The sequence below is a fragment of the Podarcis muralis genome, chromosome 4 (genome assembly GCF_964188315.1).
Source record: "Podarcis muralis chromosome 4, rPodMur119.hap1.1, whole genome shotgun sequence".
NCBI classification, from domain to species: Eukaryota; Metazoa; Chordata; class Lepidosauria; order Squamata; family Lacertidae; genus Podarcis; species Podarcis muralis.
The window spans coordinates 23,229,994-23,244,752 of NC_135658.1; the positions used below are offsets into that span (position 1 = coordinate 23,229,994).

At 43.7% G+C, this 14,759-nt stretch overlaps 1 protein-coding gene across 1 annotated transcript; it reads right to left on the reverse strand.

The window, feature by feature from the left end:
• Positions 1 to 1,870: 1,870 nt before the first annotated feature.
• Positions 1,871 to 4,706, reverse strand: SLN (sarcolipin). Its single transcript, XM_028726209.2, has 2 exons — positions 4,523 to 4,706; positions 1,871 to 2,481 (listed from the first exon to the last, which is right to left on the reverse strand). The coding sequence occupies exon 2, from the start codon at positions 2,382 to 2,384 to the stop codon at positions 2,289 to 2,291; it is 96 nt and encodes a 31-aa protein (XP_028582042.1). The 5' UTR covers positions 2,385 to 2,481; positions 4,523 to 4,706; the 3' UTR covers positions 1,871 to 2,288.
• Between the last annotated feature and the right edge of the window lie 10,053 nt (positions 4,707 to 14,759).

Below are 14,759 nucleotides of genomic sequence, written 5' to 3' on the forward strand. Positions count from 1 at the left end.
CCTCACAACTCTGCTCCTTCCAACACTGGTAGGGCAACATGAGACGCTTAGGAGCATGCAAAGTGAAGTAAAGACTAACACTGCCTTCTCTACTGAAGAGAAGGGGTAGTATGTGGAAGAGCTGCAGAGGTGGTTCCAAACTGTGGCCTTGCATTTCCACAGTAATCCAAGAAAGATGCAGGGCCAGTAAGGTGAGGGTATCCAACAAGGTGCCCTCCATTTGCTGCCGGGCTGCCCTTTTCATCAATCCTGACCTTTTGGCATGTTGGCTGGGGCTGATGAGAGCTGTAGCTAAACAACCTCTGGAGGTTGTAAGATTGAGGAAGCCTGTCTTAAATCTTAATGCGTCAGATGAGAAGAGATTACCGATGAGGCTTGCATAAGAAGCTGCCTTCTACCATTGGCCATTCAAACTACAAGAAATGAGATCCCAACCAAACACCAGGAAGAACTTTCTGACAGAACTGTTTGACAGTGGAACAGACTCCCATGAGAGGTGGTGGGTTCTCCTTCATGGGGGGTTTTTAAGCAAAGGTTATGTATGCTCTAGCTGAAATTCCTGCATTGCAAGAGGTTGGACCAGTAGATGACCCTTAGGATCCCTTTGAACTCTACGATTCTATGATAGGCAGTGGCTCTCCAGGGTTGCAGTGGGGGTCTCTCCCAACCCTACTAGAAGATGCTGGTGATTGGCCCTAGGGCCTTTTCCATGTTAAGCATGGGCTCAATCACTCAGCCATGACCCTTGACCTTAAAGCCCTTTCCAAATAGCTATCTGAAAAGGTATTCAGTACGGAATAAGAGAAGCGTTGTTATAAACCAAGTGCCATTCTAATTACAGGATGGCATTGCAGAGAGGGCTATCGTTGGCTAGCTCAGGTTGCAGTCATAAGAACATAGGAGAGCTTAGGAGGAACATAATAAGCTGCCTTATGCTGAGTCAGACCATTGGTCCATCTGTGGATCATTGTAATGTCTACACCAACTTGCAGTGACTCTTCAGAGTTTCAGGCAGAAGTTTCCCCCAGCTTTACCTGGAGAAACCAGAGATTGAAACTATGACCTTTTGTGTACAAGACAGATGCTCTATCACTAAGCTACAGTTTCCCCCCATAATTCTATACCCACTCATCTGCCATTGAACTTAATGGGGCCGACAGCTATAGAATTGTGCTGTTATTGTTTAATTAAATATATATATTTAGACTGACGTGACCTGGGACTGGGTGGCGCTGTGGGTAAAAGCCTCAGCGCCTAGGGCTTGCCGATCGAAAGGTCGGCGGTTCGAATCCCCGTGGCGGGGTGCGCTCCCGTTGCTCGGTCCCAGCGCCTGCCAACCTAGCAGTTCGAAAGCACCCCCGGGTGCAAGTAGATAAATAGGGACCGCTTACTGGCGGGAAGGTAAACGGCGTTTCCGTGTGCTGCGCTGGCTCGCCAGATGCAGCTTTGTCACGCTGGCCACGTGACCCGGAAGTGTCTGCGGACAGCGCTGGCCCCCAGCCTCTTAAGTGAGATGGGCGCACAACCCTAGAGTCAGACATGACTGGCCCGTACGGGCAGGGGTACCTTTACCTTTATTTAGACTGACGTGACCTGGGACTGGTGTATCTCAAGAAAAGTTCTCTCTCCTAGTGTACTTCTGGTGTCTTCAGGAAGGGCCCTTCTCTAGCTTCCATTTCCCAAATTCCACAGAGCATCTACAAAGCATAGGAGCAGGGTCTTCTTAGGAGTGGCACCTTGCATGCTATTTTTGACAGTTTGGTGGACCTAATAAAGGTATTGCCCTAATGTGGCTTTGAATCCACCACCACCCTGCCCTTATGAGCCAACATATTTATCTTTCGAAGAAAATTAATGAGAAGGGGAAAAATGCATCCTACTTAGTTCTTTATTCAAATGACAGCAACAGAGGATGAATGAAGCTACGTGGTCACATTTCAGGTATGTAAATCTGACCACACAAACAAGAGGGAGTCAGAAAACAGACAGACACAGACTTGAAAGGTGCTCGGAGTCACCATAATGGCTCCATGTGTTGATTGTGAAGGACAAGGATACTTCAGTGCTTTCATTGCTTTGTAGCTAGCTTACATATTTGCATCATCCTAGGTCAATTTGAATTTGTGGGCAGATATAGGCAAGAGGTATTTTAGAATATTGTTTTCTTTTTTAAAAAAATTGACACACAGACAAAGAGCAGGCATAGGACTGCTCCTGTATAGTAGAATTTGCATTCTTTTTCTGAACGTAGATCCCTCACTCACTCCCAAGGGGTAGGAGGGAGTCTTTCAGTCTTGGTATGACTTCACCAGAAGCCACATGAGGAGAACCGTGATCAGTACAATCATGAAGTTGAGGAAGAGCTCTTGTGTGGACCGTTCCATGGCTACGAAGAGACGAGGGGAGATCTGAGGCCGTGGGGGGAAACGCCAAGGGCCACCTTTTGTTTCGCGTTGTCCTTGAGATCAACCTTGTCCTCTCCTAAAGAACAAGGAGAAAAGCCCAACAAAACAAGACGTGTGGAAATCGGAAAGCTGCTCCAACACTATTTATACCACTGTAAGTAAATGTTATTTCAACTGCTAACCTTTAGAGCGAGTAAGAGATTAAAAAAAAAAAAATAGCAGGAGGTATCTCTAACAGCTTAGCGCCTTCTTCAATTTCTGCTGTGAAACGGGCTCTATTCTCCATGTCGCCAAATATATATATACACAAGCGCACGCACGCACACCCACACACTGGAATCCAGAGGATCTCATTTGGATTTGCGATCCTTTTTCTTAATAATGATAAATAACAATACCTTTATTTATGGTTTTGTAAAGGGGAATGACATTGGCAACCACACTTGAAGGGGAATGTAATGATTAAAATCTTAATATGTATTATTTTAAAAAGAAAAACCATTATTTTGAGGGAATGGGATAGCTGGGGACAGTCAGATTTTACTAAGCTCCAGTTCTCATCCTCTCCAGCTAGCATGGCCAGTGGTCAGGGGTGATGGGAACATCTGGTTGCCCATTGTTTTTCATCTCTCTTTCATTTTTCTTAGCAAAGCGACTAACCCGCATGGAGGTTAGTTGTCTTCTAAGACCATAAGTCTTCACAATGACTGGTACAAGCCACAGTTCCCATTAGCTTTTCTACATCTTTGGCAATGCTTTGGTGCTTTTCAAACATCTTTGAAAAGTACTATTCTTCTTCTGTACGTAGTTACAAAACGCTGAATTTTGCTTAAGAGGCTGCACTACCAGTTTCCAAAAAAGAAATTATAAGCAGCAAAGATTTCCATTTAGTTAACCGCAGCTAGTCTGGGTCTTCATGTCTTTTATTTAATTTTTCAAGTTCTCTAGGTAAGTCATGGATAAAGAAATTTACCATCAATCCTGTGCCTTTTTTAGTGAACGTAATGGTGCAATCCTATGATTTTTTTATTCAAAAGTAAGTCCCACTGATTACATCCTTAATTCCACTGAGTAGAAGCAGACTTAATACCAACCGTGTGTGTATAGAATTGAAAACTGAAAGCAATAATACCATCAAACATTACTTTGGTAGTGTTGGCATTATAAACTCATATTAATAATTTATACCCTGCCCATCTGGCTGAGTTTCATAAAACCTCATAGTATTATCTTTAAAATACATTAACAATAATAAACATTTAAATAGTGCATTTTTAAGAGTGCTTCATGTAGATTTTCTCAGTAATTCTTACAAACACCCCTGTAAGGTATGTCATCATGCTGTTTCCTCTGTTTTGCAGATGAAAAGCTCAGGCTGAGAAATAGTGGCTTAAAGCTGTGGTTCACCGCTGAGCTGAGATTTAGTTCAGACTTGCAGCCCACAGCTTATTTCTCAACCATTATGTTGAAACAGCCTTGTGCAATGTCAGATCAGCATAGAATCATCAAATCATAGAATCATAGAATTGTAGAGTTGGAAGGAACTTGGGGAATGCAAGAATCTCAGCATGTGCCACCCTGTCCAATTTGAAACCATACTTGACTTTGCCTATCTTCGTAAATGATATTGCAAATGCTATATTGCCTTCAGTTCTAACAGCCCTTAGGTCAAATCTGCCATGACTATTGGGTTCAGTCCTAATAAGCGGCTCTGATCAATTCATTTCTCATTGGTCTCAGTTCCTGGGGATAATAGCAATTTGTCTCACAAGTGTAGAAAGAGAATAAATGAGACAAATAATCTAAAGCTGTTGGTGCAGTAAAATTGTGGTCCCGCCCATAGAAAAGGAACAGGTGTACCCTGATAAAATAAATGTTAATGATTGCAACCAGCAAGCATTATATAATATCATATTTTTTATAAATAAATAAAAACTAGGGAAACTTCAATGTTACACACTGTTAGAACCAGGAAGGACTAATGAGACATTTTCAGCATAAACACAAGATGCTTTAAATGTCAGACTGTTCTCAAACTTTGGGTGTTTAAGTTTTCTATCATCTTTGATGATAGAAGGAAGATCTATGCATATAAAACAGAACATCTCTTGGTCTACCTGAAGGGGATTGATGGAGCAGAGAGCTTCAGCCTGTGGTACCCAGGGCTTCCTCAGCTTCTCTTCATCTCCCAGTGCAGTCTGGATTCCCAGTTCCTCAGCTGGGACTAAAGTAGCCAGAGGAAGGAGACCAGCAAGGGAATTGGCAACAAAAACAATGACGTCGCCAGCTGCATATTTAAGAGAGGTTGGGCTGATGAGCGGAATTTTGCTCAGGCTATTTATGCATGGAGCGAGAGAGGAGGGGTATGTATTGATTTACATATTACCTTTGGATTCTTTCCTGCGGTTGATTGTAAGAATGCCCAGGAATACTTAACAGAGGAGGGAACTTCTAGATTTTTTTTTAAAGGCAATTCTGCTTCAAAGCCAAAGGATCATCCACAAAGAGAGAGGGGACCACAATTGCCAGGAATGTTCTGTGTTCTTCTTGATCAAGGCAAGACTTTACTCAGCCTTTTGAGTGGATTCCAGATTCTCCTTAGTTTACTCGATAAGCGCAGCCACCTGTTGCTGTCTTAAATCCTGATTATAGCAGCCTCTTTTGACTTATCGTGTTCCTATATGTTTAACCAAAGATAGAACAGTGGGAGCAAAATAGCTCTTGTGTGCCAAGTCTTAAGTAACAAAGTACTGATGTCAAATGCAGAGAAAGGAGTTCAGATTTAAAGTATTCTGAACATGTGTGCCTTGATTGCTATGTGTATTATTTAGTGTATTAGTTAATAGTGTTTTGATGCTCTCCCCCTGACCACATGCTTGCTTGCTTGCTAGCTAGCTTGTTTATTTCTTTATTTCTTTATATGTTTTTATAGTGTTGTTGGTGCCTAATGTTTTGAAGAGACCAACAGGACTGGTCTCTAATGCCTGGAGCTTTTTTTAAAAAATGTATTTTTATTAAAGATTTTCTTGATTTACAAAAGTATGTGCAATGTCTCTCTCTTGTATTTTTTCCATGTAACATTTTTACAAATCAGTTTCATTTGTTGAGACATTAGGAAGAAAGGGGGGAAAGGGGTGGGGAAAGATGGGTGGGGGTGGGGTGGGTGGCGATGTTTCTATTTTACTTAATATATGTAGGGTTTGGTGTCAGCGTTGCTTGTGCAGGTTTTCTGCTGTTCACTTGTGTTCCTTTGGTGGTGAGAGAGGTTGGGGTTGGCCTAGGGTGTGGTTGTTCATTTGTAGATGGCTGTGGTGGTCTTTGTTTTCATGTGTGAGTGCGGTGGGTGGGTGTTTTGGTTCAGGTTAGCCATACTGATTTGTATGCTGTTGGTGGAGTTTTGTCATTGTCTTGTTGGGCTGTGTATGTGATAAAGGGGAGCCATACTGGGGTGAAATGCCTGGAGCTTATGTTGGCCCATTTTATTTTATTTCAGTGAGAAAACCCGATTTGCATTAAATGTGGGAAATGTTTTTTCACTTCTTAAAACGGAAGGTGCTTCCATACTTAACTTCACCTTGAAGCATAGAGAAGAATGCCTAGCACAGGACCAGTTAGGACACCAACATGTACATAAATGCCGGGTCACAGAATCATAGAATTTTATAATTGGAAGGGACTCCGACGATCATTTCGTCCAACTCCCAGCAATGCAGGAATATGCAGCCGTCTCATACAGGGATGGAACCTGCAACCTTGGTGTTACCAGCACCACACTCAAACCATCTGAGCTATCCATAAAAAATGTCATGTATTGGTTAAATGGGCCAGAGTGTGACCGAGATAGGGCAATTGAAAAATCCTTAGGCAGTATGACCTGTCCTATGGATGGTCTCCTAGCATGTCAGCCTGATGTAGCTGAGGAGTCGTCATGCGACAAAAAGGCAGCAAGCAGATCCTAAAAAGCAGCACATTCAGATTTCTAATCTTAAACTGAAAGCCCCACATTGTGTCAAAGGAAAATTCACTCTTCCTCCCTTTGCCTCCATCTGTCAGAGGGCGGGGTGGGGGAAACCCAAGGCTACGCACATACACACACATCATCAGCTTGAAATACGGTGTGGTTGTTTCCCACCTCTCCCCTGCACAGCGTTTTGAGTCACACTGCTGTACAAACCGGAGAGAGGGCAACGGTTGTCTGAAATGAGCACACCTCAGCTTAAGTGCAGCTTTTTGTTTTCAAATCGGATGGAAGCTGGTTCGAGAGAAAGTGTGTATTTCTCAGGCGTATTTCTCAAGCAGCTGCAGGATACTGATGGATTGTGGCTGGCCTCTTGTGTACTCGGCTTCAAACACCAGTGGTGGGAGTGCGCTAGAGCTGGTCATGTGTACACACAGCTCGAGAGGCTTTCTCAGCCTGGGAGAGGAAGAGTCATGTTCAGGGAAGAAGTTGGGGGTCATGGGAGGGAGCTGAGGGGAGCTGAAATGGCAGAGGGTGCAGGCATGCTATGGAGAGAGGAGGCAAGTCGATTAAACAAGAAGGTGATTGAGGAAATCAACAAAGTAGGCTTTGATCTCAATCCATTTGAAATGCAATGAGCACATTCAGGTTCCTCCAACGTAACCCCATGGATGTCTGCATAGAAGTGAGTTTTGCCGAGTCTCCAACATAAAATGGCAGCCTTCATGTTGGGCAGGTGCAACAGCCCATTACTGGTGCCTGCATCTGCTTTCTTTGATTCCACTATACATACTTCTCTCAGATAAGGCTATCAATGGCCCCGCCATGATGGCAAGATACTACCCCCAGTGTCAAAGGCGGTACATCTCTGAGTATTAGGTGCTGGGAAGCACGAACATGAGAAGGCTGTTGTACTCATGTCCTGCCTGTAGATTTGCCCCGGGCATCTGATTGGCCACTGTGAGAACTAGATACTGAACTAGAGAGGCCTTTGGTCTGATCCTACATTATTCTACCCTTTGTGGATATTTGCTTCCCATTTCTAAACAAATCCAAACCTTTTAACCTTTCAAAAAAAAATGCCAGTTGCAAGTTCCTTCTTCATCCCTTACATATTCAGACGTGAGGTCCTGGTCTATATTTAACGTCCCCGTGTTTGTGACAAATTCCTCTTCAGTAATGCACCAAGCAGCATGTAGTCCTCCCGTATAACTTTACATAACGGGACTGCAATTTCTCATAATGCTGTTCCGCAGAGGAGACTCAATCCAAGATGGCTGATTTCAAAAAGCTTAAGGAACTGCTGGGTCAGAAATACTCCCACGGTCAGAAATGCTCCAAGAGAAGGGAGTAACTCCTTCTTCAAAGTTGGGAAAGCACCAACTAGGATTTGGAAAGGAGGCGTGAAGACTCTAGGACCCTGTCAGAGACTTGCACCTCCTTCAGCAAACCCCACCTTGGGTTGGACGTTGGACCACCCCAGACTAGATGATCCTCAGAATCCCTTCCAATTCTAAGATTCTATTGTTCCACTTTTGTTATCTTCTTTGGTGATGCATAGTTGGAAGAGCTTTAGGATAAGAGCAAAGATGACTCCAGCAGTTAAATTTCTTGAGGCAAAAGTGAACACATGCATATTCCAGGTAGCAACGAAGGACAAACAAATCTGTCTGTTTTGGTTTCTCACAATAGTTCAACTCTCAGATCTTTATTTCAGTTCTCTACATTTCTGTATCAGTTTACGTTTTAAAGAGAAAGAGAAAAAGAAAGCCATCACAAAAAATTCATCGGTATTTTAGTGTGCACTTCTGATATCGATGATGAAAAATTATATCCTGTCCTTTCTCCCAAAGGAGCACAAGGTGGCAATTTTGCCTAATATATCATCATCATCACCACCATCATCATTAAATTTATTATCCACCCTTCACCAACAAGTCCCATGGCAGGTTACAGCCATTCAGCATTTAAAAAAACAGTTACAACAGATTGCAGTCACAGAAATAGGGTGTGCCCTGAAAACACACATCTCAGATGTCAAAGGCCGGGGAAAAGAAGTGCCTTCAGCATTCATCAAAAGCTGCATAATAGCGAAGAATTCAGAAGCACCTCTGTTGGGGAGGAAATTCCACAACTTGGGAGCATATACACATCTTTCCCAAGACAGTGGTACCTCGGGTTACATATGCTTCAGGTTACATACGCTTCAGGTTACAGACTCCGCTAACCCAGAAATAGTGCTTCAGGTTAAGAACTTTGCTTCAGGATGAGAACAGAAATCGTGCTCCAGCGGCACGGCGGCAGCAGGAGGCCCCATTAGCTAAAGTGGTGCTGCAGGTTAAGAACAGTTTCAGGTTAAGAACGGACCTCCGGAACGAATTAAGTACTTAACCCGAGGTGCCACTGTATGCATTTTTGTATGTTATTTTCACTTACACACTGACTTCTATGCACACTTTCCCCTAATGCATGCATTTTGTGTACACATTTTTCCTTTGGAGATGTGAATTGCAAAATTTGGAGAAGTGCAAATTTCAAAGAGCTGTGTTTCAGTTTGAATATTGTTTCAGGGACCGTGACTTAGGCAGGTCTGCATTTTAAGCTGGATTTCTCCCCAGGCCTAGTAGCAACATCAGTGAAGTGATTCGCCTGTGAGGTGCAACCTCTGTGGTATTTTCTGGCACACTTCAGCAGACCGCTTCCTATTTAACAGGAATGGGAAAGGCATGTACACTGCTTGATCCTTGGGGAGAAGGAGCTGACTCAGCTGCCTTGAGGGAAATCAAGCTCATGGATAGCATTTACAAGGTTAAACACTGGAGGAAGCAAAGGCCTAATATTAACAGACATCTTAGTCAACAGAAACATCAGCTGGTTTTAGGAGTAGCCATGAACTTTTCTCCCATTGGGTGAGTCAGCACCCTCCCTCCTTCATAATTTATTAAGATATTTGCAGTGAAATTGACAGGGACATATGCCAGCAATTCAAATTGTGACTCAGTTCTCAGTCTTGCACCACTGCCACCCCTCTTGCGCTAAGTGGCCTGTTTATTTTTTTTTTTAAGAAATTATAAAGCACCCAACGTACATATATTGAATTTAACATTCACATGTTGTTACATATATATTTTAAGGCATGAATTTTCAAACGTTGCAGTGGGTGATGAGGGACTAGAAGTCGACCTGTGATGACACAAGTGCTAGCCAATCACCCCTCTGCACAACTAGCTTCTGGTGCTGACATTCCTGTTTACCCAGCCATTCGATGACTGAAATATGCTGACCATGGCAACTGTAAAATTAAGAACTGTGAGGGTATGTGATTGTTTTTAAAAAAATGTTTTTAGATGTTCTGTGTGCTTTTGGGAGGCATTTTATTGCTTTTGATTTTTTAAAAAATATGTTTTTATTTGGTTCAATTGAACTCTTTTAACATTCTGGTTCCTTTGAACCAGCTCCTTTGAGAGGTAGGATTCCATGGTGGAAGAGTTTGGCAACCCTTCCTTCCAAAGCCTGGCAGGACAGCTTACTCTATGGTCTTAACTATAGAATTCTCAATTTGGAATATAAAGGGGTGAGACAATCTATTCTGGGATAAATCAGCATGTAGGTTATATGGGGCTGATCTATTCCAGAATAGATTGTCTCACCCCTTTATATTCCAGATCGAGAACTGCAACAGAGGGTCTGCAAGAGAGGGTCTTATACAGATACCGTCTTATCAGGAGGTCTGTTCCATATGAAATAGGATTCAGGCATTTAGTATGGGGACATCTTCACTTTGAAACTCCCTCCCTTTACACATCAGACAGGCACCATCTCTCCTGATGTTCTGGCACCTGTTGAAGACCTTCCATTTTCTACAAACTTTTTAAGTGGCACAAGACATTTTGGCACCTGAGGTGAATCTCAAAATGTTATGCCCCCCACCAGCGAAGAAGGAGTGAGTAAAAATCTACAGGAACAATGAGGGAATAAAGATCTACAAGGGTGGGAGGAGACCACCAGCACCTCCTATTCACCAAGAGGCCACTGTAGAGGTGGCATTGGGGGGCTGCCAAGGAGGTAGCAGATTTGGGCCATGTAGACCTACCTGAAGCATCTAGTCGTGCCTGATGCAAGGTATCTGCCACCAGAGTATTCCCAAAGGTGGCTGTGCAGCTCCTGTCTGAAGGCCTCCAGTGTAGAAGAGCCTTCCATCCCTATAGGTCATTGGCCCCACCGTGTAAATACTCTTACTGTCATTCATTTGATAAAAAATAAAGTCCAACTATAAGTACTTGTTCCTGGTAAGCCCCACAGGAAGATGATTAAGAAGAAGAGTTTGGATTTGATATCCCGCCTTTCACTCCCCTTCAGGAGTCTCAAAGCGGCTAACAATCTCCTTTCCCTTCCTCCCCCACAACAAACACTCTGTGAGGTGAGTGGGGCTGAGAGACTTCAAAGAAGTGTGACTAGCCCAAGATCACCCAGCAGCTGCATGTGGAGGAGCGGAGACGCGAACCCGGTTACCCAGATTACGTGACTACCACTCTTAACCACTACACCACACTGGCTCTCAAACCGGCTTATATTTTGCCTGCTACCCCGAATGTGTTGATTGTTCCTAAGGCTGCAACATTTAGTCAATACAGTGGTACCTCGGGTTAAGTACTTAATTCGTTCTGGAGGTCTATTGTTAACCTGAAACTGTTCTTAACCTGAGGTACCACTTTAGCTAATGGGGCCTCCCGCTGCCGCCGCCACTGCACAATTTCTGTTCACATCCTGAAGCAAAGTTCTCAACCCGAGGTAATATTTCTGGGTTAGCGGAGTCTGTAACCTGAAGCGTCTGTAACCTGAAGCATCTGTAACCCGAGGTACCACTGTATATTGGTTGGATCAATTAATTGCAAACAATGTGGTTGACTAAGAGGTCCCCTGATTCATTGGGTATTTTTAATTTTTGAAAAACTTCTTATTTTTATTATGAGCACTTATTACAAGCAGATGCCATCTTAAAAAGAAGTATTGCTTCCTGTATGTGGGAGAAAAGAGTGGGGAGTGGGGAAACCTGCAGGCGAGACCCTAATTATTACAGAGGCAGTGCAGCACAGATGCAATTTCTAGAAGCTTATCTTCACAAATTATTGTGCAAGCCACTTCATGAGCCTGTGCCAGAAGTGAAATGTGAGAATTAAGTGAAATCCAGAGCAGACGAGAAGATGAGCTGTGAGCCTGGAAATCCTTAGCTGCCAACGCATTAGGGCTTTACATGCAACCTCCCTTCATATGTTACTTAACAAGTAAGAAGAGGAACAGGATTACATCCCTGACCCTACCCTACAGGTTTGGTGGTTATGCATTGGAATATTGCTGGAGAAGAGAGGAGAGGTAGCGCCATCACCTCCCCCACACATTGAAGGGTATTCCGTTAGAGGACTCCGGGGGCATGGCCCAGTCCGAAGCCTGGGGAGGCTAGGGGGGGTTAAGGCACGACCCCTATCGGTGGTCCCGGGGGAGCTCCTAGTTGATGTGCATCAGCAGGACTCCCCCTACTGGTGGTTAACCCTTCCTGGACTCCGCGCAGACGGGCGGGAGTCAGATATTGTCGGTTAGGTCCAATGCCTAAGCCAATACCGCTCACAATCTGTAACCAATAAAGTTGTGGCTTTTTTTAGCCCATTAACCTAAAATACTACTGTCAAGTGTCTTTATTCAACCCGGGGGGGGGGGGCTTTCGGGACTTTGCCACGCAATGCATACTTCACATACAACAAGCTTTCACCTGAGAAGAGGAGCAGGATTGAACCCCAAGCCTCACCCTAATATCTACCCCCTCTGGCAAGCCTGCACACAGTGTTAATTAAAGAGAGCTGTTCAGCATATTGGCCTGTTTATTTTCCAGAGCATTTTAATTTGTAATAACGTTCCGCTTTCTTCTTTCTTTCTTTTTTTGTCTCCTTGACTGCTGTTATGCTGTTCTGGGCCCCACATTCCCCCCTCACAGAATTGTTAATAATGTTTCAGACGTTTGGGATAGATGCACGAAGCTGCCATCTTTGTCCTCCGAGACAAGGGAGCTTGCAGTTTCAGATTAGCATCTTGACGATGCTAACGGGACAGTGATCTTGCATTACACAATGTATACATATCTTTAATCTACAGTGGACATTTTCCTAATCTGATTCACTGTTGGGCACAGGACAGGGAGATGCCAAGAGCATCTCTGCCAAATGTCGCAGCTGTGTTTCTCACTTCTCCACTACTGCGCGTCGATCGTCGGATCGTGTGGCCACAGTTGAAACGAGAGGCCTGTGAGCAGATGGCATATTTTCTTGTATACAGGAGCCATATAGTCAAGCATACCCCGGTTGCTAGGCAACTGCAGGCCACACTGGAAATAGTGACAGCAGCAAAGTCAGAGGGTGAAAGGAGGCAAACTGAACCTCCTTATTGCAGAGAAGGAACTAAGATTCAGAGCACAGCTCTGGGTGACAGTTCCCCAGCCATTTCTTCTCTGCATCATCGCATTATTCTGTTTGAGTCACTTGGTTGAATGGCTTCCACTCATTCACCAATGCCATGAGAGCCTGTGGGGTGCAATGGTTAGAGAAGGCTACGACCTGGGAGACCAGGGTTCGAATCCTCACTGAGCCACGAGGCTCACTGGGTGACCTTGGGCCAGTCACCATCTTGCAGCCTAACCTACCTCACAGGGATGTTGTGAGGATGAGATGGGGAGGAGGAGAATCCTTGAGCTCTTTGGAAGATAAAAGTGGTGGTATAAATGTAATAGATACTACTGATGATGATGATGATGATTTCTTCCACATATGGTATGTAAGGGCCAAACTATACATTTATCAGGAGACCCCCAGCACATTTCGATTAACATTAGAGAACAGGTAAAATGCCCCTCACTTCACTAGAGCTTGCTACAGTGACCTTCCTCTTTGCAGCAACTTGTGTTTCTTGCTATTATGGATGCTCTCCTTAACTTAATGTTTTGCACCCAAAAAACTAGGGGCAGAATGCAAGCAGCTGCTACATACATCCACTAAATTCATGCATGATCTGTGGTTTTTGAGGGTTTTTAAAATGTTCTTCTTCCTCCCCTTTTGAACAGCAGACCCCTGTGCCATATCACAAATTGCAAGTGAAAGCCCTTTCATTTTCGAAAACTTGTTTCCATGTGGCATGGACAGCTGCTATTTTCAGAACTCAAGTCCCAAGTCCCTTTAGGTATGCAGAATTTGGCTTTGCTGCTGTTGCTTTTGGAACTCTTGCCTAGATTAATTTTGGGGAAACCTAGCCAGATGGGCGGGGTAGAAATAATAAATAATAATAATAATAATAATAATAATAATAATAATAATAAAAGATTATTATTATTATTATTATTTGGCGTAAATTAGTAGGTGCTGCCCTTGGTTCTGAAAATAAACTGCTATTCAGAAGTTGAGTATTTCTGGAGTGGAACTTACCGTAACTCTCTCTGGCTGTTTTAGTGGCAAACCTGTCAATGCAACCAAACTGTGCAGAACCAAAGCAGACTCCCCCCCCCCCCCAATGCAAAGATACTGAACATGAACTTGACAGTGGGACAGCAGAGCTATTTAATCCATGTGTAAGTGCTAGAGAGTCGATTCCAGATGTCTGGTTCAAAAATATAATTGCATCGCAGCATGAATGGCTTTGCTGGGCTTGCCTCTTTCCACACAGGGGGAACTCAGTTACACTGAAACCCACAGGGCTCCTCCGATGGTGAGCAATTACTGCTTTTTCACACTCTAAAAGGAAACCTTTCTATGTGCAAAAGTGACGTGGTCTTGTATTCATCTGAACGTGCTTTGAACCCTCCTTCAGATCTTCCCACCCAGTGCAGGAAGGCTGGGGAGTCAAGCAGTTTAGGATGGGAATGTTTGCCAGCCGATGTTATGTTCGCACGTGTTCAGAGATTGCATGAATAGGACTTTATTTTGAGTTCTATGGAACGCTACCTAATGAAATCCAGCTAGCACCAGCTGTAATGAGTTTTAGGCACCCACTTAAGACTTGGCTATTCCCAAAAGGCTTCCTATGAAAACAATTCCCTGTTTTAACAACCTTTTTGTCAGGTGACTCATTCTGCACTTCTGGTCCTTTAATCTAGTTTGCTCTGCTTTTCATTCATGTGGTGGTGGTTTTAACTGGGATCTTGTACACCACATATATATGTTCTTAAGGAGTTTGTGGTATAGAAATGAATAAAAAATAATAACAGTGGGCTTGTAGCAAGTGGGCAAATACCCCCATTTGCCGTTAAAGTGTAGACATAGCAAACCCCAGCCACCCACGCCTTTGTGTAATCAACAGTTCATATGATCAATCTCGTATCTCAGGTCCCATCAGAGTGACTAGGTACAATGCAAGTG

Coding starts and splice junctions, on each gene's coding strand:
- SLN (XM_028726209.2), bottom strand. CDS start 2,384: ATGGAACGGTCCACACAAGAGCTCTTCCTCAACTTCATGATTGTACTG.